Source organism: Dasypus novemcinctus, chromosome 13 (assembly GCF_030445035.2).
Source record: "Dasypus novemcinctus isolate mDasNov1 chromosome 13, mDasNov1.1.hap2, whole genome shotgun sequence".
Taxonomy (NCBI): domain Eukaryota; kingdom Metazoa; phylum Chordata; class Mammalia; order Cingulata; family Dasypodidae; genus Dasypus; species Dasypus novemcinctus.
In genome coordinates, this window is record NC_080685.1 from 79,758,989 (window position 1) to 79,786,049 (window position 27,061).

Below are 27,061 nucleotides of genomic sequence, written 5' to 3' on the forward strand. Positions count from 1 at the left end.
ATTAAATTAAATGAAATGAAAATATAAGAAAAATAAAGTAAAATAATTTAAAAAAATGCCTACTCCTTTTGACAGAGTCACCTATGACTTTAAGCAAACCCTCTGCATCAGATTGGTAAGAAACAGACACAGAGTGTTACAACTTTACCTATGAAGGATTACTGGGCTCCATCCCTGCCATGTCCTAAGATCAAGGAGTTGATCCAGGGTGACCATCTTCCCAAAAGACCAAAATACCCCAAGATTTAGCTCCTGAGTGTCCCTACTGAATGAGTAGCTGCCTTTGTAGAAGAGTTCAGTGCATCATAGCCGGATGTAAGATGTGGCAATTATACCACCAATAGGTCTAGAAAAGTAGTCAATATTGTACACACAAAACAAATTACTTACCCTTGTTCATCATCTGTATCCTACAGGTTATTTTGTGATGATATTGAAAGAGTTACAAAGAAAGAATTGATTTCAGAGTCAGATGAAAATTGTTTTCTATCTATAATACAAAAAGATGTTAAATTACTTCACCAAGTTACTTCAAGGTTATATGAATTCGGTAATTGCTTTGTTGGCTGTTTTATATAAAAGAGTAAACAAAAGAAAGGTATTCTAGAATATTGAAAGATGTCGTGAAAGTTTGGTTCTTTTAATGCTGAAAAATTGTACTGAAAGTCCAAATAATTATGAAGCAGGGCAGATTTTGTCAATATTAGTATTGGCTACTTAAGGAAAACTACAAATATTACAGAAATTTGTTTGAAATACTCTTGCAGGATTCTTAATAGTATATTTTTAATCATTTGTTATTAACAGTGGGTGGATAGCAATATTTCAATTAAAGTAAAGAAAGAAAATGGTAGCATGAACCCCAATGGCTTTTTGTAAAAATAAAATAATGTTATTAAGTGGTTTACACTTTTAGTATTATATAATAAATGTCATAGTAAGATTCTTGAATGCTTAGAAATGTTTTCAAAAGACTGAGCTCTTGTTTAAAAAACATATGCTCTGAAACATTTTAAAGTGATCAGAGAACCATCTTTTCATCTGCGAATTTAGGCTTACAAGTTTGTAAAAGTGACTTGGAGGTAATTGATTACTCTTCTTGCTTTCAAATTGAATTACAATTTGTTTCCTAGTAGAAGAATAAACCTCAATTTCATTAAACTGAGAAATGAAGATTGCCCACGCTAACTTGGAAGACTTTGAGAACTTCAAAATAAAAAACTTTTCTCCTTTATTATAGATAATAAATCAAGTACAGCTACTTAATTATTTTTAACAATATGTTTTCAAATGGAAATGTCAGTCATTTCATAGTCATTTCACAGCATGCTTTTCACCCAAAACATTAAAAATCAATTAGTCTTCATTACAAAGTGATCATAAGATATTGTTTTAAAAATCAAGTCATTTATAAGCTTATTTGGCCCAAGAAAGTTAAAAATTGAAGTATTTTTCAAGCAGTTATTGTTTTCTCCATGGTTTATTTCCAGGTTTGAAACTTTAGAAACGGTAATAGTTACTAGTATTGTATTTTTATTACACCATGGTTTTTATACTTATATTATTCAAATTAATGTATATTCATAAAATATTTTATCCTAAGAATTTAGATCATTCTCTTCATTAGTCATTATTCCAGATAAAAATGAGTTTTTATTGTAGTAAACCACTGAGATTATGGTGTTTTCTTATTACTGCAATATAACCAAGTTGGTTCTGCCTAATATATATATCAAAGAGCCAGTTTCTTTGTGAGATCATATGATATATTCTCAGATCTTTTGGGATCTTTATTTTTGAGTCTTTATTAAAATTTGTATTTCATTACTTTTGATGCAAATTGATGTATTTTTTGAAATATAGTAAGTAGTAATAAAAATACTTATAGCTCCAAAGTATTACTTTAGCCATGTAAATTTAACTGTGCCTAATTGGCTATGCAGTGTATTTACAAATCTCAACTTCAGTATCTAACTCAGGTTTAGTAATAACAGTGTACCATAGATGTTGTCTTTTGCAAGTTAGTGGTATTCAGAGAAAAAAGTAAATCTTTGTATTCTGATGACCTAGAAATTAATAAGATACAGATCATTGGATGGCATCCTATGCATATAAACATGTGTCCCTTTTGAATTGTATTTAATTTGCAAATGCAAAGATATCTAGCCTGGTATAACATGAAATGAAACAGATATTTTGTATATGGCAAAAAAAGAGGAAAATTAAAAGATTTATGTGAACTATATTTCTTTGGGGTGAGCCTGTATTGTGTACAATTCGTTAAGGATTCCTGCTATCATCTAGCTTCAGAAAGATTGTTCTGTTTCTATTGAAACATTGTAGGTATCAGTAATAAAATATAATTCTATTAAATAATTACAAACCAAATAACTTTTTAAGAATCATTTATTATAAGCTTAGCTTGATCTACCGTCCTTCCCCCAAAATCAAATAGACTCAAGAGAAGTACTGTAAAAAGAATAGAGAAGAGCAAGATGAAATCAAAATGGTCTAGTTCTCCATATTGTGAGAGCATTGTCCGCCTGAAAAGTTCTAGCAGGTGCATTTAATTAGTTGAATTTGCCCAGATTCTGTCTTTCAGATTTGCCTGTCTCTCAGGAATTTGATATTATCATTACACCAGATTTAATCATTCTAAAAACTGCTGATTTCTGTGTTATGTTCAGCCAGAGTTCTAGCGGGAGAGAAAAATCACATAGTAATTTGAACAAAGAAAGATTATTTAGTATATATATACTAAATATATATATTTAGTGTATATATAGATATATATATAATAAAACAGACCCTTGGAATAATGACAGAAGGGCTAATAATAAATAAAGAGAAGTTTAAAATGGTACAGGAATAGCAGATAAAAAGAGCAACTAGTTTCTTTATGGCTGAGATAGACTACTCAAGAGAGAGGCCCCCCTCGGGTGAAATTCTGACTCTGGAGATGGCACAGCCATGACCCACAGAATGACAGAGGCTGCATGGGTGGAACTTGCTGGAAATTCACCCTGCACAGTGCCAGAGAAAGTGTTCATGTGGAAGTGGCTCCCTGGAGGCACGCTGCTACAAAAGCACTCTAAAGGGTGCAGAGGGAAACTGCTGGCCAGCGGGCATGCTGGCCACCGAGTAATCTAGGAGCCGTTCTCTGGAGAAGCCTCCCACGCTACAGGAGCATCAGAGTGTGGTGCGGCAGCCAGTCCTTGGGCAAGAGCACAAGCTTTGTTTCGGGCTTTTTTTTTGGGTCTGCACACACGGGCGTTTCCCAGCATCTAGTCCAGGATGTACAGGGGGCAAAGGGAAAACCCAGATTCACCATGTCATTCCTCCAGTGCCGGTTGTCTCAGCAGTCTTCTTTCTTCTGTTCATTTTCCTAAGTCCTGCCCACGTTTTTTAATTGTACTTTAGTAGGATTTGCTTTAACCCAGAAGTCTGTTTTTTCATTAAAATTATTTTTTCTTTTCTCTAACCAGTGTTTCTTATGGCCTTTAAATTTGTTTATTGGAACGTTATTCCCTGTTTTATTTTAAAAATTTGCACTTTTCTGGCATTTACATCAGTCCCACTTCCTACCTTTTCTTCCCTTTCTTTTCTACTCTTCCCTTTGATCTTTATTTCTTCCTCTCTTCCTTCTTTCCTGTCCCTTCTTCCCTCCTCCTTTCTGCCTGTAGTTACTCAGAATCTATTATGTTTTGAAATAATTCAGAAGCAATTTATTTATGGCTATTTTTTCCAACGAGGTCTTCGTATTTATTTCAGGTTTGACATATAAAAGCGACAAATGAAATTTTAGTTTACTCTAAAATATAATTAGTTCAACAGCTAAAGTTTTGGCAAAGAACATCAAGAATTTTCATCTTCAGAAGTAATTTTATTTTAAAGCAATTAAACATAACTAATAGCAAAATGGTACATAGACAATAAGCAGTCAATTTCCATTAGGTTACAAATTCTGTTATTGACTTCATGTTTTATTTTCATGTGCAAGGTTAATTATCGGAAAAGACAACAATTTGTGTAAAAGGCTCTTATAAGCATGTTTTTTCACTTTTAAATAACAGAAAGACTAATAAACTCATGTGCATCATACAGCAAGCTTGTATGGTGTGTCACATATTTGGACCATGTTCATAATAAAAAATAATTATTCTCGAATTTTTCCAGGAAAACTTTTAGTCATACAGGAAATATAATCATCTCCTAGTTTAAATCTTAGTCTTGAAACTTTCGTAATGCAAAAATACTGAACTTAAGATCATATGGGGAAATAGATTTGTAAAATTTTACATTTATTCCAAAAATAACGGTAATGGCGTAAAGAAACATCAACTTAAGGAAACTTCATACTTTACTCTTGTGAAAATATGAAACAAATTCATTAAATTCATTTTAATTCTCTATTACACATAGTCCAACTCTGCCTTGAGTTCTGACATTTTATATGTGAATATGTGTGTTTATAAAATATATTTCATATGTATTTATAACATATACACATACATATGCATACAATCTTTAAGTTTTAAGGCATGCTTCCAATTTTAAGTAACCTGTTATAACTTCTAATTTTATGTCTGATTAAAGAAGATTAAAAATAGGCTCTTTCTGTTTTGGAGCAAATTTTTGATGTTCTTGTTTTTCTAAAATGAGGGTAGAGTGATATAAAATTCTTTTAAAAAAACAGTAAATAGGCATTTCATATTCTCTAAGGCAAATACAATAGCTATAATGTTTGATTTCACATTTTATATTTTGCATTTTTCTGTTGAACCATTGAGGGAAAAATAGGCTTTCTTTATCCATGTTAAACCTTCTATTTTCCTTCCAATTGATCTGCTTCTTTATGAGGATAAAATGTCCCTATCTAGCTGTATATATGTCCACTTTTTCTGTTAAATTAAAACTCAATGTCAAATTCACAAATAAGGAAAAATTCAAAATTGAAAGAAAAATATCTTTTTAATTTATTTACCAATATCTCTTCCATGGGGACACCTTAAAAACTTTAACTAGCTAGCAAACTATGCATATATTCTCTTATGTTTTTAGTCTGTTACTGTAGTGGGTAAAAAGCAACATACACAAAAGCATTGATGCCACAAAAAGCCAATATATCTTTAAATTTATAACTGTGAAATTCTGCATGACTCACATTAAATTTAAAGGCCAAGAACTACATGTTTCTTTTTCCTCATAGTGTTATAGTTCCGATACATGATTTTTCAAAATTAAATTTAAATTTTTACCATACAACTTTTTGCGTGATTATTCCAATGGGGGACTTTTAGTGTCCATGAAAGTCTTAAAAAGGTATAATTTTGCTTCCTGAATTTTAAAGTATCTTTTTAATGGAATATCTAGATATATGAAGATGTTAATGAAAATCATAAATGCATATTTCAATAAATCCAGTTAATGTTTCAATTCTTGGACTAAATTTAAGCCAAAAAAATAAAATGTGTATTATGTGCCTTGTCTATGCTAGGCGTTCTTTTAGTAAAAAAGTAGGTATTTCCTTTTTTAGTACATTTTTCTTGGCATGTGATGCATGTCAGACATAAAGTTATAAAAAGTTCAGGTACTTAATATTTCTTTTTGTTTAAGTTTTGGTTTCTTCAGTGTAATAAAACATGCTACAAATGTCTCAAATTCTAAAATGAATATGATAGCATATGAAAAGGCAGACAAGAAGAGGTTAAAATGACTAAAAGATTTGTATTCTAAAACAATGATTCCTACACAAAAGTAAGCCACACGAGTTTGTTAATCTCTATGTAGATAAGACTAGACATTCATGATCAGTTCAATTTTATGAAACAGTTAAAGTATATAGTGACATATTTAATTTTTAAGAAGAGCAACAGTTTTCTATGTCCATTCTGATGCACCACATGCCATTGGATAAATTTGCTTTCATAAAAATTTAATACTTTTTATATTGACTTCAACAGTTTGGATCATTGTCAAACAATAACTATAAGATTTAAATGTTTGTGTTTTAATCTGTTTTTAGAACTCAATCCATTGATGTCTTTCAAATATTAAGGGGGCAGAATCAGTAAATAGTGCTGTATGTTCAAAACTACCTATATTCCTAAAAGAACAGATTTTTTAAACTATTAAAGAATTGAACATATTCTAATCCAATTTCTTTCATGTCAGTCACACTTTTGCTCTAAGATTTAAAGTCCATTCAAACAAGATCCTTGTAGGGATAAAAGTCTCTTATTTTCTTTTTATCAAAGCTGAGTTTCTTCCCGAGAGTCTTGTCCAGTGGCATTGCAGATGCTGTTTTTCCGACTGGGTTCACTGTTTGGAAGATATGCCAGTGGATCTGGTCGGATTAAATATCTAAGAAAATAAAACAAATAACTTTGTACTAGTAAATAAAGGCAAAATTAAATCGCACTCACTCTTTACATTACCGCGTCAAATCTGCTGTTTCTTCAGATTTCGGATCATCTAAACTGCCTCAGTATATAACATTCACATAAAGAATCACTGTTTAGTTGGCCTGTATTATAGGCCTTATATTATCATTTCCATACCTATGAACATTATGATGATGAATGCTGATTAATCAAGCACATTTTCTTTCAATTATGATCAATTTCAGCATCGTCATTTTATCAATGATTTATGCTTTGTTTTAGTTTTTTGTTGTTTTTTTTTTTTAATCCCTTTCTTTGGCTGTTTTTTCTATCTAGGAGACCTAAGTCCTAGCGATGATCCTTCCATCACTCAGTTGTTATAATTCTTTTTATCATTCATAAAATTAAAAATTTAAGTAACTTTTATATTCTTTTCAATTTATATAAACTATGATTTTGAATACAGTTTGTGACTTAATAAATGCTATAGTTGATATTATGTATAGTGTTTTAATTATGTGAAAAATTATTAATTTAAAAATATAAAATTCAGGATCTCATATAGTAAGCAATGATATAAAAGTATAATAAATAGGAAAATGTTCCTCTGCTAAACTCAAACATTTTATTAATGTTAAAATTTGCTTTAAGAAAAATGTTTCACTTCAGTCTATCAAGTGATATCAGTGCCTACACTTCTTTAGAACCTCCTATATATGAAACACTGTGCTAGTACCTGGGAATATAAAAAGTCACAAATCCTGATCCCTATCCTAAAGAAGATTAGAGATTAGTTTATGAAGCAAATAGAGAGAAAAAAAAAAATTCCAAACAAACCACATAGAGGAAAAGAGCAACAGGAGGTATTAGAAAATTATTGAGGAGGTTGGGGGTCACGTTTGTCTCTCCAGGCTTGATTGGAGAGTAATTGGCAGGTAATGCCATGCCTGGGCAATGAGAGACACAGAAGAAGGACGTTCCTGATATGCTTAAAAAATGTGATTGCTTTTTATAGCCTGGTGAGACCAGAGAATAGTTGTATATAAATCCAGGAAGAAAGGTATGAAGCAGTAATGAAGGAGCTTAATTTTCAGAAGAAGACGTTATAATTTCTGTTTCAAAGATAGTGGGAAAGCACTAAGGGTTTGGAGAAGAAAGCAAAGAAATACATGCATTGCAGCATTTTAAGAAAGTATTATCCCAGATGTAATTGAAATGAGTATCTTATAGTTTTATAATAATTTTACAAGGAAGGACGAAAAAAATGGACAAAGAACCTATTTAAAAGTGAGGCTGCTAATGAAGATTGTACTTTTCCTGTTAAAAACTAAGGGGGAAATATTCATAAAATAGATCCCTTAATGAAAATGAGAAAGGCAATTTAAAGCACTGCAGTCTATTTTTCCCAATCAGATAAAAGTTGAGATTAGTGTCCCTGGATCTATTAACTCGATTTTGTTATCTATGCACACTGCTTTATAATTACTTTAAATATCAATAGCATTATGGATCTATGAGGAAAACTAATAGAGGATATTAAGTTTTTTAACGCCATATCATCTAGTGATTTATTATTCTTTGAATCAAATTAATGTTGTCCTTTCATCTAATATGAACTCTGAAAATGAATTTTCTGATTAACATAAAGGTATGAGCACAATCCATTATCCCCTAAATTCATTGATGCAATTGCAGAAGCTCCTTTCCCTTTTATTATTACTACTAAATCTATGAGTCCAATAAAGCAAATTTCTTAAACTGCTTTTTTATATACTATTTGTCATGGTAGGCATTTTTAATGATTTATCATTGCCCCAGCTACACTAAAATTTAATGATCTTAATATCAGAAATCTAGATTAATACAATGATGTCAGCAAAAGTTTCTTTTTATAGTAGCCAAGCTGATGCATTAGCTTAAAAACTAATGAAAAATAATAGTATCCAAAAGTCAGACAATTCTCTAAAAATGTCATGTCTATTTACCTACATACATTGTAACACATAGTTTATTTTTAAGTGTAAAAGTTTTATCAATTATTTCATATTATAAATATGCATTTTTAATGGGCAGACATGTTTGTTGTCTCAAAAGACTGACAGTATCTTCCCATTCCACTCAAAATAATCATGAGAAATAATTGTTTTAGGCTCAAGTAACACATAATTTTTATGAAATACAAATCAGGTAAGCATAATTTTAAAAGTACTTATATAATCAGTATAATTATAATTAATTGGAAAAAGAGATTAGAAGGTCAGGCTTATAGGAGTAGATTGGAGAATTAATAAAAACTGCTTATTATTTATGAATTCAAAAGAAGGAAGAAATGAACAAGTATGGAGACAAGAAAAACAGCTGCTTGGTTTTAATATAGTAATTGACTGAAGTGGAGGTTATGCGAAGAGTAGTTGAAAGCTAAGTGCATCATAAAGAAGATGGTTTCCTCTAAATTAACGTCCTCCATTAAATTGAACATCACTACTGGATGTAATTTTTGACAGTCGCCTTAAGAACTCAAGAAGCTGAAACTGTCATTCATCTGATTCCCCAAAGCGTCACTATTCTAACCTGCATCATTAGATGGCAAATAAAGCATTATTATACTTGCTAATTGTATCGAAAATGAATTCTAGAACTCTGTTCATCCTGATTTTGAGCTTAAGTTACTCTAGCTAATGTTTTTTCCTAATGAGTTTTTGAAACGTGTTCCTCCTTCTCCCCTAAAATTGAACACGACTCAAAATTTCAATATCCATTATTCTACTTTTTCCTCTCTATGCATCTCTTTGTAAAAATCATTTCCTTTTTTTTTAAACTTTATCTAGAAAATGAAAATTATTCTCAATATTTTCTGTATTATTCCTCTTCAGGACTCCAGTCTGTATCTCTACTGACCTTCTAACATTTCCAAGTAGCAAATTAAACAATATATTTTAACCTGAACTCACATCACTTTTTTGCCCCAGCCAAAATCCCATTCACTTTTAAAACTGTACCCCCTTTAACTTGTATCGTTGAACCATATTTTTTTTACAATCACACCTTAAATTCATGTTAGAGTCTTTGTTTCCCACTTCATTTTCAGTGACCAAGTCTCACTGCTTTGCCTTTATAAATTCATTTACATAGAGGTTTTCTTTTATTGGCCCTTATCTTGATACAGATTCTTATCTTCCTCATAGCTGCATAGTAGAATTTTAACTGCGCTCCTTATTTCCAGGCCCACCTAAATTCTAAGCCATCCTGCCAATCAGTTCTAATGCTTCCTGCAGTGTTCTTTTTTTAAAAAAAAAACATACCCTTTCCATCCCCATCCACAAACCCTGGCAATACATAGAAGTAGGCTTCTAATAGTTTTGCATATTAATATTCTAGCTCTAAACCACTTGCAAAGGCTCATTTTAAAGGCTGTGCCACAAGTTGTTTCATACCTCCAACTATGACTGCATTATTTCTTTTCCTGGTTACAGATACAAACACACCCTACAGTCCTTACACTTTCACCAAGACTTTTAGATCTTTGGCATTCATTTCATGTCTCTAAAGCAATCTGGAGGTAGCTACCCTGCGTAAGGATCTCCTTGAACCCAGTCTCAGAGTCATGTACTTCAAGGGCACATACTGAGAATTTCTTTCCTTTGCTTTCACCAACAACTGACAAAATGCATAATTCAAAGTCATGTTGTTTTCTTTCTCATTTACAAGTAAATGCTGTACATTGCCTATAAAGTCATGTTTAAATTCCTTACATTGCCTTCAAAGACCCTCCAGAGTCAGATCTAATGTAGTTTATTAATATGCTTAACTAATTTACAACAAAAATGCTACTAATACACCTCTTCTCAGAACACAGTGGATTATATAGTACTGCCAACTAAAACACACTAAGCAATTCCCACATAGTGCATTTTCTCGAATCATTTTACTGTTCTTGAATGTCCTCTGCTCTTCACCTACACAAATCCTACTGAAACGTCATAGTCTACTTCCAGTCTTACATCCTTTATAATCACCTTACCCACAGTACTTTCTAGTTCCTTGAATTCAGAAAAGTGCTATCTGTCTATCTCATTCATTTGGTACTTAATTCATTAGTGACAAAGTCATATTATATATTGTTATTAAATTTTTCATGCATAAATGACAATTTTGCTAATTAGAACGTGAATACCTTGAAATCAGGGAAATTTCTTAATAATCTTTATATCACACCTTTAAGGCAGTGCTATAACAATTTAACACATACAATAAATATTTTGAAATGAATCAAGTTACTCCCATACACTCTATCATAATACTTTGACTTTCAGGAATGCTAAAATATTTAAAAATAGTGTGAGCTATTTCATATTTTCCTATGAGTAGTTCTCTTACTATTCCACATATTTTTCTTATTTTCCCAAATATGTATTAGCTCACAGAATACAGCTGCTATTTCTTTTATACCCCTATAATCTTACATTATTTTTATAGTATTACATAGAACAAATGCATTTGTAAATTTGTAATTTGTCCAGTTGGTAACCAAAAGTTTAGACAGACTTTCTAAGCATTTATATCATAAGAAAAGTAGCTATCATGGCCCAGAAAAAAATAATAAAAATAAATTAGTGGTTTTCTAAAGATAAAGGCCTCATGTGGTATTAGAGATCAACTTACACAACATCGTTCAGCTCTAGTCTGGTATCTGGAGATGGATTAATCAGGATGTAGGAGAGGGTACTTTGATGATCATTCATTTCATCTACAAGATAAATAAATGTCCAGTTTGTTACAATATTTATAGAAAATTACAGAAGATATTGTACAGGAGGTTATGTTCAAACTATACAGCTGTCAATGAGAACTTGCTATAGTTTTTCCCACAGCATAAATGTGTACTTAAATTTGGTTATTTTTAAATTATCATCATTGGTATTATCGGACTGGTACCCAATTTTTTTTTTTTGCTCCAATAGAGGATAAAAATAAAGCATCTAATTTTTTGTTTAGAACAACCACATTTTTATTCTATTTCTTAAGCCATTGAAATGAAAAAGTATTTTTGTTAAAGAAATGGGTGGCCAGTATGCTCATTGATTTATTATGCCTTATAAATTTTAAAAAATTGTGGTTACAGTCAGTAATTCCAGAAAGGAATATCCAATGGGTAATTCTGTGAAAAATCATCTAATTACATTGTCTTTAGAAAACACAATAGAAATGTGTCTAAAAACTTTAAGGCCCTAAATATGTTTGACTCCATTACATTATTGATACAGTATAAATTATCTATTTTTAGATATTTTATATATTTATAGATATTAGATATTTATATTTGGAAAATTTAACTGTAAGGTTTTGGGGGAATGTACTACTGAATTATTTTTCTTTTAAATCAATATATATTTCTAAAATATAAGGCTGTACTCCCTTTTTAATTAGAGAAGCTGTAGGTTTACAGAAAACTTATGCATAAAATGGAGTTTTCATTAACAACCTATTATTAATACCTTGCACTAGTTTAGAACATTTGATACAATTCATGAAAGAACAGTTTTGTAAGTGTACTATTTACTATACTTTATTGTTTAGGTTAAGGTTCACTGTGTTGTACAATCCTATATATTTTTAAAAATTATTCTAATTGCCTATATTACAACCTAAAATTTCCCCTTTTAGCTACATTCAAATATATAATTCAGTGCTGTTAATTATGTATACAATGTTGTGCTACCATCACCATCATCCATTACCAACACTTTTCATCACCCTAACCAGAAATTCTGTACCAATTAAGCATTAACTCCCCATTCCCTACTCTTGAACTGCCCCCTGGTAAACTATATTCTAGGTTCTAACTTGATGAGTTTGCTTATTCTAATTATTTCATATCAATGAGGTCATACAATAATTTGTATTTGGCTTATTTCTCTTAAATGATGTCTTCTAATTTCATCCATATTTTCTTGACTGTATCTGGACTTAATTTCTTTTTATGGCTGAATAATATTTCAGTGTATGTATATACCACAATTTGTTTATCCATTCTTCAGCTGATGGACACTTGGGTTGCTTCCTTCTTTTGGCAATTAAGAATAATGCTGCTATGAACACTGATATTTAAATATCTGTTCAAGTTCTTGCATTCAGTTCTTCTGGGTATATATCTGAAGGAGAATTGCTGGGTCATATGACAATTCTATACTCAACTTTCTTAGGGAACTCCAAACTGTCTTCCATAGGGGCTACATTATTTTACATTGCCACCAGCAATGAATGAGTGTTCCTTTTTCTCATCCTTTTCATCCTCTTCTACACTTGGAATGTTCTGTTTGTTTAATAGTCATTCAAATGGATGTGAAATGGTATCTCATTGTGATTTAGATTTGTATTTCCCTAATGGTCAGTGAAGTTGAGCATCTTTCCATGTGCTCATTGGCCATTTTTATATCTTCTTTGGAGAAATGTCTATTCAAATCCACTGCCCATTTTTTAATTGGGTTGTCTGTACTTTTGTTATTGAGATGGACAATTTCTTTATATATTCTGGATATTAAAACCCTTATCAGGTATGTGACTACCAAATATTTACTCACTTTCTATAGGTTGTCTTTTTACTTTCATGATGAAGTCCTTTGATGCACAGAAGTTTTGATGAAGTCCCATCTATTTTCCCTGTTGTTGCTTATGCTTTGAGGATAAAGTCTAAGAAACCTTTGCCTATCACTAAGTCTTGAAGATGGTCCCCTACCTTGTCTTTTGTGCCTCTAGCTCTATTACACATTTGGAGTTGATTTTTGTATATGGTGTATGGTAGGGTCTGCCTTCCTTCTTTTGCACATGATCACCAGTTTCCCAGCACCATTTGTCAAAAAAGACTATTCTTTCTCAATTGAGTAGAGTTGGTACCCCTGTCAAAACTCAGTTGATCATCAATGTGAGGGTTATTTCTGAATTCTCAATTCTATTATAAGGGTCTACCTGCCTGTCCTTTTGCCAATATCATGCTATTTTGATTACTGTGGCTTTGTAATAAGTTTTAAGATCAGAAAGTGTGAATCCCCCAATTTTGTTCTTTTTACTCAAGATGGCTTTGGCTGATCAGGCCCCCTCCATATAAATTTGATGATTGGCTTTTCCATTTATGCAAAGAAGGCTGTTAAAATTTTGGTTGGGCTTGCATTGAATCTATACATTGCTTTGGGTAGAAGTGACATCTTAACAATATTTATTCTTCAAATTCATGAACTTGGAATGTCCTTCCATTTATTTAGATCTTCTTTGATATCTTTTAACAATGTCTTATAGTTTTCTGAGTACAAGTCCTTCAAATCCTTTGTTAGATTTATTCCTAGATATTTCATTCTTTTAGCTGCTATTTTAAATAGAATTTCTCCTTCATTTCCTCTTCATTGTGTTCATAACTACTATTAAGTTATTTTGAAGACTTATTCTTAGGCTTCAAGGTTGGAAAACCAATTTGGCATATATAGGGTATGGAAAAAGAAAAGCAAACAGTTTTTTGGATGTCACTTTGATAGCTCTAAAGGTTATTGAAATCCAGGTGGACACATAATTCAAAAAACAAAATTTCTCTTGAGCAAACAGCTTTTGGACTGTAAGGGGACTCTTAAAAGTCCTGTTGTAGAACCATAATATTCTTCTAGCCACTTCAGTTGTAGACAAGCTTGACTCCTGAAAGAAATACCATAGTTGGCAGTTTGTTCCAATTTCTAAAAACACACTTTTTTTTTTGGCCAATAGAGACATATTGATACTCAAATAATTGCATAAAATTAAAACAACTGTTTTTGTAGGCCAACATAGCCAGCCCTGATAAACAACTTGCTTCACTGCAATACCTGCATATATGTATATATATGTAAATTACATATATAATAAACTATGTTTACCACTCTGCTTATCTGAGTAGAAACCTGACATAAAATGAAAGACAATATTTTTAGTTATCATATTTCAAATTGATATTCAGATGTGCCTTATTTTTAAAGTCTAAGGGTGGAAATCTTAAAAAGAAGCTAAATTGTAGAATGAGTGGACCATCCATAATTTTGCAAGAAAAATGATTACTATCACATGATCAATATTCAAATAATGCAATAAACTCAGTTGCACATCTATATTGTTAAGCAAGGAAGTGTATTGTTCCCTATGGGTAGTGGTGTGAGACAAAATACAGAATTTCAGATAAAAGCAAATAATTTTTTAGTATAAGTATGAAACATGTAATACTTAATATCCAATTATACTAAAAAAAGTTTGTTTATCTGTAATTCAAATATCAGAGAACTACTGCATTCTTATTTGCTGAATTTGGTAACTTTACCCATGTATAAATAGCTAACAACTGGCTGGAGCTTGGAGAATATAATGAATATATAATGATAAATTTACTCTAAATATTTAAGATACAATTCTAACAGAAAGCATATGGTAATAACAGGATCATCTTTCTAGGGGGGAAAAAAAGCTATTTTAATTGTGCATGCTTTTTGAAAAATGTTCCTCTTATGTAGATTTCCCCAGCAGTTGTGCAAAGGAACTGAGATTGACAGTGCATTTTGGAGACTAAAGCATAGAACTCTGAGATGCAGTAGGTCTATTAGATAATCTCTACTTCATTTATCTGTGTATAACTCCATTCCTTATACATACAAATGTATTTGTTTCCTAGGCTGCCATAACAAAGTACCAGAAACTGGGTGGTTAATACAGTAGAAATATACGGTTTCCCACTTCGGGAGGCTAGAAATTCAAAATCTCGGCGTCACCAGGGCCCTTTGAAACGTGGATTGGGCAATATACTCCCTCTGAAAGTTGTAGAGGGGAATCTTTCCTTACCACATCTTAGCTTCTGGTGGTTTACCTCTCTGTAAAGGAAGTTAATTATACCAGAGCGGTTAACTTTTTGATCTTTGGTATTTTCAAACCTCAGAACCTCAGTTCCACCACCTATTTATCTGTAGGACCTGGGAAATTAAAACAATTATAACAAAGAAAATAAAAACTTACTTATAAAATGACCGAATAGATATAACACTGTTTACCTTTTTGTATGCATATGTTCACATTTTATTTAATGTTTTCTTTATTACTGGACTTAGAAAATAATTGAATCTTTCAATATCATAAATTCTTTGAGATGAGACTTTTGTGAGAATCTTACTCAGAATAAATTCCTAGGAAAACAAGCATACTTGAACATTTTTAAGGATTTTAGTAATTATTGCCTAAATGTCTTTAGGACATTCCTCTCTGTAGAGGAAGTTAATTCTGGTTTGTGTGTTCCATGCCATGCTGCTTTGTTGGAAAGATCTGCAGTTGTCTATCTTTCTCTCTCTGTGACTTTGTATTTAAGAATCACAGTATGAGGTTTCAAAAAGCCCATTTTGGTCACACATTAAAACCACATTCAACAGCCCTGTTTTTATTAGCTATAGTGCCAGGATTTTTGTTTCCAGCAATCATTTCTGAAGTTTATTTTTTTGTTATTTCTGAATTCTATAGAGGAAGTGGTAGATTTTCTGGCTCTTTAAAACCTCATCATCATCATCATTATCATGGCTGGTGGCAGTACACAATTACATAACGATATGCCTCCAAAAAATATTAAGATGTATTTAATGAATAAAATAAAATAACTTTGGAGAATTTGGCTTCATAGACCACAGAAACAAGATTCTCTTTCCTATCCAATGAAAGGTATCTACCAAGGGAATCTGTTGCTACCTTATTCATCATGTCCTTTATAATGGGAATCTAATCTTGACAAACTAAAAAGCACCAGATAGTTTAAATCCCTTTTATTGAAATTATTGTTTCATCATTGATATAATTGTTTTTAGTGAAAATATTCCTATCTTGAGAAACTGAAAGAAAAAAAGATGGATTAAATAAATTTAAAAAGCACTAAAAAAAATATTGTGACCTTAAAAAAAGATTCTATAAGGTAAAATACAATGACTGCTAGTAGCAAATATAAAGAATTTATTTTGGTATAATAATTAGCATATACAACTTTATAATTCAAAAGCATGAAATAGTAAATATTATGCTTAAAGTTTCATATAGAAAAATCACATTAGAAAGAAAATTTAATCATTCTCCCATAGTTCTTACAAAATAATTGATTTTTTAATGTGTCCCATTCCACATAGGTAGGTTTCAGTATTTTTCTTTTCTTATGGAAGTACTTTAAGGACACATTTGAAATAGAGGAATAAAATTTGATAAGAAAGAAATCTTACATATATATTTGCATAAGTTACCACTAAATAATACTTTTGAAAGTATATAACCATTTTATGATACCAACTGTAACCAGTGAAACATCTCTAAAATAAAAATTATCATTGTGAGGCCTAGTTAAAAATAAAGGCTCTGAAAGCTTGAAATCCTGTCTATACCACTTTGTGACTAGAAAAATTATTTCAATCTTTGGGCTGTTATCTCACCTATAAAATAGGATGACAACAATCCTATCTCTTAAATTTTTATGATTATATTGTAAATAAGTAATAAATATAATGTATTATAATCTTGTTATACTGGAAAAACCCAGTATAGCCTAAATATTAAGGCATTGTACTGAACTTTATAATGTTGAAAAATTCAACATTACTCTTCCTCACCAGACAGGAGGCAAGTAGAGCTAACCAGATTTAATTTCACCAAAAATGGATCACTATGCACTTCCTTACTTGTCCTTAATGGCATCAGTCATTACCTGTACCTTCACATCCTTACAACGCCCCCCGTCCTTAGCACCCCAAGACTACCCAGCCCCAGGTACCACGCATAGCATAAGTAAGAAAGCAAAAACTAATTTTTCCGGGACCTTCCTCAGGAATGTCACCTTGATAATTAATTTCTTTGTTTCAACCCATATAAAAGCTGTAAGAAAAACCCGTAAGGGGGAAGCTGATTTGAGATTGTACATCTCCAGTATCCCTCAGCGAATAAAGCCCCTTTTCTTTCCTAGCCTAATTGGGTGTGTCTGTCTATTCTGTGGTGAAGAATGAACAAACCCAGCTGAGAACCACCCTGTTCCCTCTTCAATATATATTGTATTATACATTAACATCTGTAGGATTAAGAATTAGTACCTGACTCATATTAAGAGCTATATAATGGTTCCTTATTATTATGGTAGCAAGCGAAGTCAACTAAAACTTGTAAACAAAATTGTATATGTACTGCGATAAAACGAGAATAAAAGGTAATGCGATAGCATTTCTGGGTCAGGGGAACAATATTTTCTAGAGTCATCAGGGAAGGACTCACTAAAGGAAAGTCACAGAAGACGTTGTTATACGAAGATGAGGGGAGGGGGGTGAAGTGTTCAATACAAAGAGAAGAGCAAGTGCGAAAGCCTGAGATGGCTGTGTTGAAATTGCAGAAAGCAAGCCTGTGAGACTGAAGTAGAGAGAGCAAGAAAAAATAAATTGGAAATGATGTCAGAAAGGTAAACGAGGCCAGATCCTGTAGGGCTTTCTAGACATTGGTCAAAGTTTGAATTTTATTCTAATTGCAAAGGGCAGTCATTGAAAAGTTGTAAGTGGCAGGGAAGGGGAAATTGGTGACATGATCTAATTTCTTATTAAACATATTGCTTTGGCTACTCTAAAGGAATGGACCTCACTGGCTCAAGGCTGGACTCAAAAATGTTAGGTAGTAATTGTAAACCTGAAGCTCAAGTGGCTTGGAGTAGGATGGGAGGAAAGGAAATGGAAGAAATTGGGAAGGAAAGAAAGAGAAAGAGGGAGAGCTAGGAAAGGAGATCACGTTTTGGGGGTAGGCGGGGGAGGGAAAGAGAGAGAGAAAGAGAGCCTAATTTGCTCATTGTTCCAGTTTAGTATCAAGCTGTGTTTTTGAGTACAACTATTTTTGTCTACTTTGGAGGACAAAAACATGGTAGTTAGAGATAAGGATGAGACTATAATTCTATTTAACCAATTGCTATTTAAATGGTTTTTAGTACCTTCAATAATGAAGAACACTTTCATGATAGATAAGATAAAAATCAAGAAGTAAAATAAGTGACTCATAATTTTCTTTCATATGAATCTTCAGAAATCAGTATCAGAAGAAACAATTAACAAACAAATAATATGATGCAGGGAAAAGCTTCAGAATTTGCTTAAGTTCACTTGTGCCAATATCTACTGAGAGCCTTCATATACAAAACTAGTTACTTAACTCATTTTCTCCTTGAAATTGATTATTTAATATTGGTTTACATTTCAAAATCTATATCATCACCTTCAACAAAGAATCAAAAGAACAAAACTCCCTTGCCATTGTTTAATGTGATAGACAACTAAAAATAAATAAATAATAGATTTGTGCCTAAAAACAGATTATTTCATCAATGCTGCAAAGTCCTGTTTTGTTATAATGCTTTGTTTTTTCATTCCAAGTCGAAAAATATTGAGCTGCCCTTCAGGACTGTTACGGGTCCCTGGTGAGTAGAAGCTGCTCAATAAATGGCAGTTTCCTTCAAAATACCATGATAATAGCTATTTTATATTAAGAGATGTAGACCAAAGCTGTTTAGATTTTAGCAAAGTAAGTATCATACCACATGCTTATTTTTGATGGCACATTAGTTACATTTTCAAATCATGTGTTCAATATGTTTTCAGGTAAAGTATTTCCAATTTTAAGCAATGGGTCTATTGATAATCTGAAAAAAGTAAAATAATATATTGCATAAAGTAGAAAAACAAATAGTGAATTTATTATATTTTTTCATATAAAAATTTGGACCCAGTGCTTTAAATTTAAAAGTTCTTCACCTGAAAAAGTAGCTGAATTTTGAAGAAAAATACATTGAGCATATTATTTGAACAGTTAAAAAATATGTATATATGATGCTTTCCAATTTTGCACACATCCTGTAGTACTTCCATATGACTTCCATAAAGCACTTTTATGATTAGTTGATAACCACAGTGTATCACAATATTCATTATTTTGCTTTTCAATTCAATCATTCAATATCGTTTATTAAATACCACATGAGCCAATGTCTTTGAGAATATCTGTTAAATTATCATAAAATATTAATCATTGTTCTATTTACCTTCTAGTCTTTATGGTAAAACAAAATAAGAGATTCACCAACTCCAAGTGTACAGTTTAGTGAGTTTTGAAAAATAAAACCACTACCAAAATTTTGATGTAGAAATTTTCATAATTACGAAAATTCTCTCCTGCACCTTTGCAGTCAATTACTTCCCATGACTCCAAGCTCCTAGCAATTGTGGATTGCCTTTTTGTAAGAATTATATGGTACATTTTCTTTTCTGTGTAGATTTTTTTCTCTTAGCATATGCTTTTGAAATGCATCCATATTAATGCATGTAACTACTTTATCTGATATTAATATAGCCACTCAACTTTCTTTGAATTTGTGTTTGCATGATTTATCAGAATTTATTCTTTTACCTTTTTTTTTTTTTTTTTTGAGGTACCAGGGGCCAGGGAATGAGCCTGGGACCTCACATATGGAAACCAGTACTCAACCACTGAGACACATAGGTTTCCCTGAGTTTGTTTTTTCATTTGCTTTGTTTGTTTTTGTTTTTTCAGGAGGCACCAGGAACCAAACCTGGGACCTCCATATCCACTCCCCCCCATTCTTTTACTTTTAGTATATTTGTTTCTTTTTATTATAAGTTCATTACTTTTAGACAAATATATTTGGGTATTGCTTTTAAACCTATCTGAAGATATCATGTGCCTTTCAATTATGTCTTTATCTCATTTACAGTAAATATAATCACCAATACAGTTGAGCTTAAATTTGCCATTTTGTTAGTTGTGTTTTACTCGTCCCATCAATTATTTGCTCCTCTTTTCTTCTTGCTCTGCATCCTTTGGATTAACTGAGTTTTTTTTTTTTTCTTTTTTTCTTCATTGCATTTTATCTACATTATCAGCTATTAGCTATCTCTTTGGTTTAAATTTTTTTTTTTAATAGTTCTTCTAAGGCATGATTGGCAATTTTTTTCTGTAAAGGGTGAGAGCTAATATTTTTGCTTTGAAAGTCATTTGGTCTCTGTGACAGCTACTAAATTCTGTCTAGCATGAAATGAGCCATGGACAATAAAAAGCAGCAAGACTGTTCCAATATTTACAAAACTGGTGGGCTGTAGTTTACTATTTCTTGCTCTAGGGTTTATATTATACCGTTTTAACTTATCACTACCTACCCTCAAATATCATACTACTGATATGTAGTATCAAAAACCTTACTACAGTATACTTCCATTTCTCCCTATCATGTGTGTTGTTATTACCTGTTTTAGTCTCCTAGACTGCTTAAAGCATATACCATGAAATGGACTGATTTAAACAATGGGAATTTATTAGCAAGCCAGTGATCCTTGCTCCTCTGCCAACAAGGCAAGGCACATGGTGGTGTCTGCTGGTCTCCATATTTGCTTCCAGGTTTTGTTGCTTTCAGTTTCTTACTTCCCTGGATTTTTCCCTCTTTGTTTAAATTCCATTCTCTTATAAAGGACTCCAGTGATAGAATTAAGACCCATCCTGATTGAGGTGGGTCCTATCTTAACTAAATTAGTTTCTTCAAAATATCCTACTTACAAGGGATTACCCAGGAATGGATTAGATTTAAGAACTTGTTTTTTCAGGTTCATATACCTTCAAACCATCACTTTGTCATACATATTTTCTTTTACATATCCTGTAAATTACACAATGCATTGCCACAATTTTTGCTTTAAACAGCAAATTATTTTAACAAAATTTTTTAAAAATTAGAAATACGTCCTTTAAATTTATGCATATATTTACCAGTTGTTTTGCTTAGATCCAAATTCCCATCTGTTATCAATTTATCTCTCTCAAAAGAAATTTAATTACCTTTTTCTTTGCATGTATGACAGGTGTGCTGGTGACAAGTTCTCTAAACTTTGGTTTTCTTAAACTGTATTTTGCTTTCACTTTTGAAAGATCTGTGTATACAGTTCTAGACACATATTTTTCAGTTCTGCAATGATATCTGTACTGTTTTCTGGTTTGCATATTTGCTAACGAAGAGTCGAATTTGGCTCACCTGATACAGTGTCCGCCTACCACATGGGAGGTCCAGGGTTGAAACTCAGGGCCTCCTGACCTATGTGGACCTGGCCCATGCACAGTGCTGATGCACGCAAGGAGTGCTGTACCAATCAGGGGTGTTCCCCGCATAGGGAAGCCCCACACGCAAGGAGTGCACCCTGTAAGGAAACCCGTCCTATGTGAAAAAAAGTGCAGCCTGCCCAGGAGTGGCACTGCACACACAGAGAGCTGACGCAGCAAGATGACACAAGAAAAAAGAGATGCAGTTTCCCAGTGCCACTGACAAGAATACAAGCAGACACAGAAGAACACACAGCGAATGGACACAGACAGCATACAACTGGTGGGGGTGGGGGGAAGGGGAGAGAAATAAATATAATAAATGTTTAAAAAAAAAGATTTAGCTGAGCAATCTTTGATTCAATTGTGTTAAGATTAGGGCTTTGATTCAATCATGTCAGTAGGGTGTTACTCAGGTTAAGTCCCTGTCCCCTTGGTGGGCTGATATAAATGGGCACTCATTCAAGAAGATACAGAAGAAGATACACAGAAAGGAGAAGGCTAAACAGCTAAAACCCTGGAAAGAGAGACAAGCCCTATACCAGTCTACAGCTGAGATCAGAAGAAGCTGGGCCCATGGAGCTTTAAGAGGAAGAAGGAAGGAGAGACCATACAGAGATCGCACCCCCCATCTTGCTTCAACACATGGCAACAGATTTTGGTGAGAAAACAAACTCGAGTTGGATTCTTTAGAGCCTTGTAACTCTAAGAGTTTACTCCAAATAAACATCTTTTATAAAAGACAACAGATTTCTGGTACTTTGCATCAGCATTCCTTTGGCTGACTAATACAAAGTTTGGCATCAAGAGTGGGGTAGAGTCTGATGCAATTACCAAAAATGCTGGAATGGTTTTATAAATGGGTATAGGGTATTTTTTGGAGGAACTGTGAGATGCTTGATAGAAAAGGTCTACATTGCTGATTACAAATCTCTGGAAGTCAAACTCTCAGACAATAGTGCCCCAAATGATGAATTAACTGAACATGGTATTCATAAGTCATGATTGAAAGTGTGGTTATCCAGGAAAGACTTGTGGAAAGCTTTACCATGTGATGCTCCTGCTTCCTGTATGCTAAGCCAACAAGCTTTTTGCTTAGATTAAAAGGGACGTGGAGGGGAGATATGGAAGGGAAAATGGCTTTAAGAGGAAAACCATGGAAGCTGAGGTCTGGAATTAAGGCATCTCCTTGGGCCAAGAGAGGGACCACACCCATGTGCATGGAGAGCATAAGTTTGCACAGGCATTTGAAGAAGGTGGATGTTCTAGTCCACTGTTCAGAGAGAGTTTTGCTGCCCCAGGCTACAGAGATGGTGGAGCACATTCCCCAAGGGTTGGGGAGAGTGAGATCATCACTCCAGTTCTCTGACAGTGGTGAGCCTTTGTCCCAGAGATTAGGAAATGCTAAGTCACTACCTCACTTTTCTGAGAAAGTAAGACCTGTATACCAGAGGTTAGGGAGAATGTTGCCACCATCTCAGAGATTAGGGAAAGAACGGCCATTTCCCTAATGTTCTTAGAGGGTGAGTTGTGGAGCTTGGTCACCACCCAGATGCTTGATGAGGGTGGAACCAAGAAAATGGCTGTTGGGTAAGTATGTGGAAAGGGTGGGCCCTTAAGAGGTTGCAAGGAGAAGAAACCATCATACCTGCATAAGAACTTCATTAACTGTATGCTTTATTGGCAAAGGTCCAAAACAAAATAGTTACATAAAAATGAGTGTGGTAAAAATAGATAGCACTTCTTTTAAAATAGTCTTTTAAACCTTAATAGTAACAGAATAAGTACAAAGTAAAATTATCATGATATATTTGCAAGTGTAAAATTGAAAAAAGATTTTTCGATAATAATAGTGGAGGTGAAGATGTGAGAATACACAATTTTAGAAACTGCTAGGTGGGTTTATAAATTGATAAAAATTTTCTGAAGATATTTGGGCAATAATTACTAAAATCCTTAAAAATGTTCAAGTATAGTTGTTTTCCTAGGAATTTATTCTGAGTAAGATTCTCACAAAAGTCTCATCTCAGGGAATTTATGATATTGAAAGATTCAATTATTCCCAAAGTTCAGTAATAAAGAAAATGTTAAATAAAATGTGAACATATGCATACAAAAAGGTAAATAGTGCTTTATCTATTTGGTCATTTTATAAGTAAGTTTTTATTTTCTTCTTTATAAATGTTTTAATTTCCCAGGTCCTACAGATAAATAGGTGGTGGAACTGAGGTTTGAAAATAGGTCTGTGTGCTTCCAAAGATCAAAAAGTTAACCCTTCTGGTATAATTTTCCTGAATTCTAAAGTGTTATCCAATATATCATTTAGAAGAAAGTTTGAATATTTTGCTTCTGGAAACAGAATGAAAGGTGATTTGTGTGCTTTTTAAGGAAAAGTAAACCATGTACATATATGGCTGTTTCTCCACATGTTGGAGATGCTCAAGGAAAGATATGGAATCATGAGGACAGCTAGTCAGGGGGTAGGAGCTGAGGGAATGGGCACATTCCTGTCAAGATGCCCAGTTAGAAGAGGCCTGCTGAGAGATAAGACTTACAGATAGATTCCTTGAGGCTCTTCTTCTTTCCCTCCTGTGGCATTTTGAGACTACTACTTATGAATTCCAAAACGAGAGATTAAGTTTATAAACTGATCTGTTCTTCTGGGTGTGACCATCTTTGATTGTATTAGACTCAGCTGAGATGTCTTTGATTAAATTGTGTTAAGATTAGGGCTTTGATTCAACCATGTCAGTAGGGTGTAGCTCAAGTTAAGCCCCCACCCCTTGGTGGGCTGCTATAAATGGGCATTCACTCAAGAAGACACAGAAGATACACAGACAGGAGAAGGCTGAAACAGTCAAAGCTCAGAAAGAGAGAAAAGCCCTATGCCAGCCTACAACTGAGATCAGAAGAAACTAGGCCCATGGAGCCTTAAGAGGAAGAAGGAAGGAGAGAACAGACAGAGATCACCCCCATCTTGTGTCAACACATGGCAATAGACTTTGGTGAGAAAACAACCTTTAATTGGACTCTTTAGGGTCTTGTAACTAAGCTTTTACCCCAAATAAATACCCTTTATAAAAGACAACATATTTCTGGTACCTTGCATAACCACCCCTTTGACTGACTAAAACAATGCCCAATGCCTGCGAACTATTTCCTAGTAATAAAAATAAGGTATATGTATTTTTAAATGTAGTAAGGTAAACTATAGTGGCAAAATATAAAAAAAGTATTGGCATCACTGAAAAATTAATGTTTTAAAAAGGCTGTGATACAACTCCAAGACAAAAAACAATAAAGTTTTAATTAAAAGAAACAGAAAACTCATTGTTCAAATATTTTCATTTACTACAAATATTATCAGCTCTGTTGTTACCCTTTGAAAGCTTCATTACTTATTAACGAAAACCATTTATTTTGTTTTTTTCTATTAACATTCTATGGCCAAAATAAAATTAACTTAAACCTTCTGTTTCTGACTTCACTTTATGAGACTGTATCAGTTCTATAAATACAGAATCACATAAATTCATTCATTTTTCTGGGTACCTTTTCTGGGACCATATTGATTATGCATATTAATCTTATGTACTCATTTATATTAGGAAAAAGTAAATTATATATTTCAAAAACAATAAAATTTTAGTGCTTATTTTTTTGAAGTAATAAATTACTAATGAAGGTATTTATGCTATTTAAAATATCTGCTATGGGCTAATTATTAAGGATCTGTTAATGGTTAAAAGATTATTTTTTAGTCAGTATCAGAACCATTCTAAGTAGATTGTTGACGAACAATGCCAGTTATTTCTACAAAGAAATCATTGTAGTGTAGAGATCAAAGCAGCATAGTTTGTAGATTACTAGATCTTTTCACAAACCTATATTTGATAATTCCAACGATTGCATCATATCCTTTGGGAAGACTTTATTATCATATGATGGTTGAAGAACATGAAGTTCAGAGAGTTAGTGATACCTGATACACACAGCTAGTCAGTAGACAGTGCCATGAAATTTGAGGTGAATACTTAAAAAAATTATATTGGAGAAATTTCCAAAATATTCCATAAGCATGAAGAATTTGTGGATTATCACCACATGTGTTTTCCCCAAACATGTCAATACTCTAATTCTATTCCTCTAAACCTTGATGCCAGATATATTTTAGAACTGAATTTCAGATTTAGAATGTAATAGTGGACATATAATGTATATTATGCAATAAACTCATCTGGTACTAAAACAGCAAACAAATTAATATTTCTGCAGTAAACATGAATGTTCATAATAAATATGAAAAATAAAGGATACAAATAGTTTCAAGCAGTTTGTGTCAGGTTCTGTGACCAAATAAATTTTAGTGCCAAACTTATGCATAAATTTGATTTTCAGAAATTTTTGATTTTGGAATTATAAGTGAGGGATTGGGTACCTGTAATCTAATCAAAACTTTGCAGGTATAGATACATGTCTACTTCAGAAAATATATACGTGAGAAGTTATATTATTTTTAATTATTATTTCAGCCTATCCTGTAGAAACAAGCCTTATATCAGAAAATGTTAAAGATGTTTTTGGTGTTAATAAATTTGCAGGAGAGGTCAGGATTTCAGTTCCTTCTTTGTCTTAATCCATGGGTAAGGAATTTCATGTCTCAAATAAGCTTTCAACATTTCAGAGTTGAAAGCTATCACATAGTGATATGTAAATATAACACAGGTCAGGTATAGAAATCTTGTTCTAAGTCCTGTAGATTTCATGAATTCCTTACCTTTGATATTTATCTTCATATTTTTTCCTCAACTGCTAATTTCTTCATGATAATAAAGTAATCATTTCTATAGACTCAAATCTAAAACCTTCAAAATTTACTGGAGCAGGGTTTTTTTTACACACTTAGTACCTTTAAGCCTCTTTTTAAGCTGGCATACCTTTTTGCTGTTAAAAAAGGCTAACATTTTCTCAAACTTTAAACCCTGAAATCAATCATGAAATTATTAGACTACATGTAAATGACATCCTAGGCAAGTCATGGTCCCTAAGAGCATTTTTAAAATAAAAAATAATTTGATGTTCTTTCATTTTTGCTTGAGCAAAAATAGTCTGGAAATATTAGGCCCAGTTATGATAGTGTGTTGGCTACCTATTAAAATAATTACAGCTTGTATTTTAAGATTATTGCCAATGATGTGAAAGAATAGTTATTCAAAATCACACAAAATTCAGTGATACTATGTTCTGTTTTTATAGTAGTTTGTTTATGATTAAATTGTACAACAGAGTCACATCTAGTGAGCAATGCAAAAAATAAATTTGTAGTTAAATTTTTATGCATAGAATGAATCAAGTAGGTATATATTATTTATTTTCAAATTTTGTTTGAAAAACAACACTGATTTTCTTATTTATGAAGCATAGATTAAATTCCTATTTCATACAAATCCAGCTAACTATATGCTTCCTTAATTCTTATTTTGAAGATATAGAAGAAAGTATATTTCTAACTATGTTATTTGAAA

General features: G+C 32.4%; 1 protein-coding gene across 14 annotated transcripts in view; it reads right to left on the minus strand.

Annotated features, from left to right (window-relative positions):
- Window positions 1–3,862: 3,862 nt before the first annotated feature.
- The window catches only part of KCNT2 (potassium sodium-activated channel subfamily T member 2), a 452,321-nt gene continuing 429,122 nt past the window's right edge, over window positions 3,863–27,061 (minus strand). For all 14 annotated transcript variants that reach the window (XM_058274897.2, XM_058274894.2, XM_058274895.1 and 11 more), the window contains 2 exons: window positions 11,046–11,130; window positions 3,863–6,363 (listed from right to left, as the gene is read on the minus strand). In XM_058274897.2, the coding sequence (XP_058130880.1) occupies window positions 6,252–6,363; window positions 11,046–11,130 (197 nt within the window). In that variant the 3' untranslated portion in view covers window positions 3,863–6,251. The remainder of the gene's footprint in view (window positions 6,364–11,045; window positions 11,131–27,061) is intronic.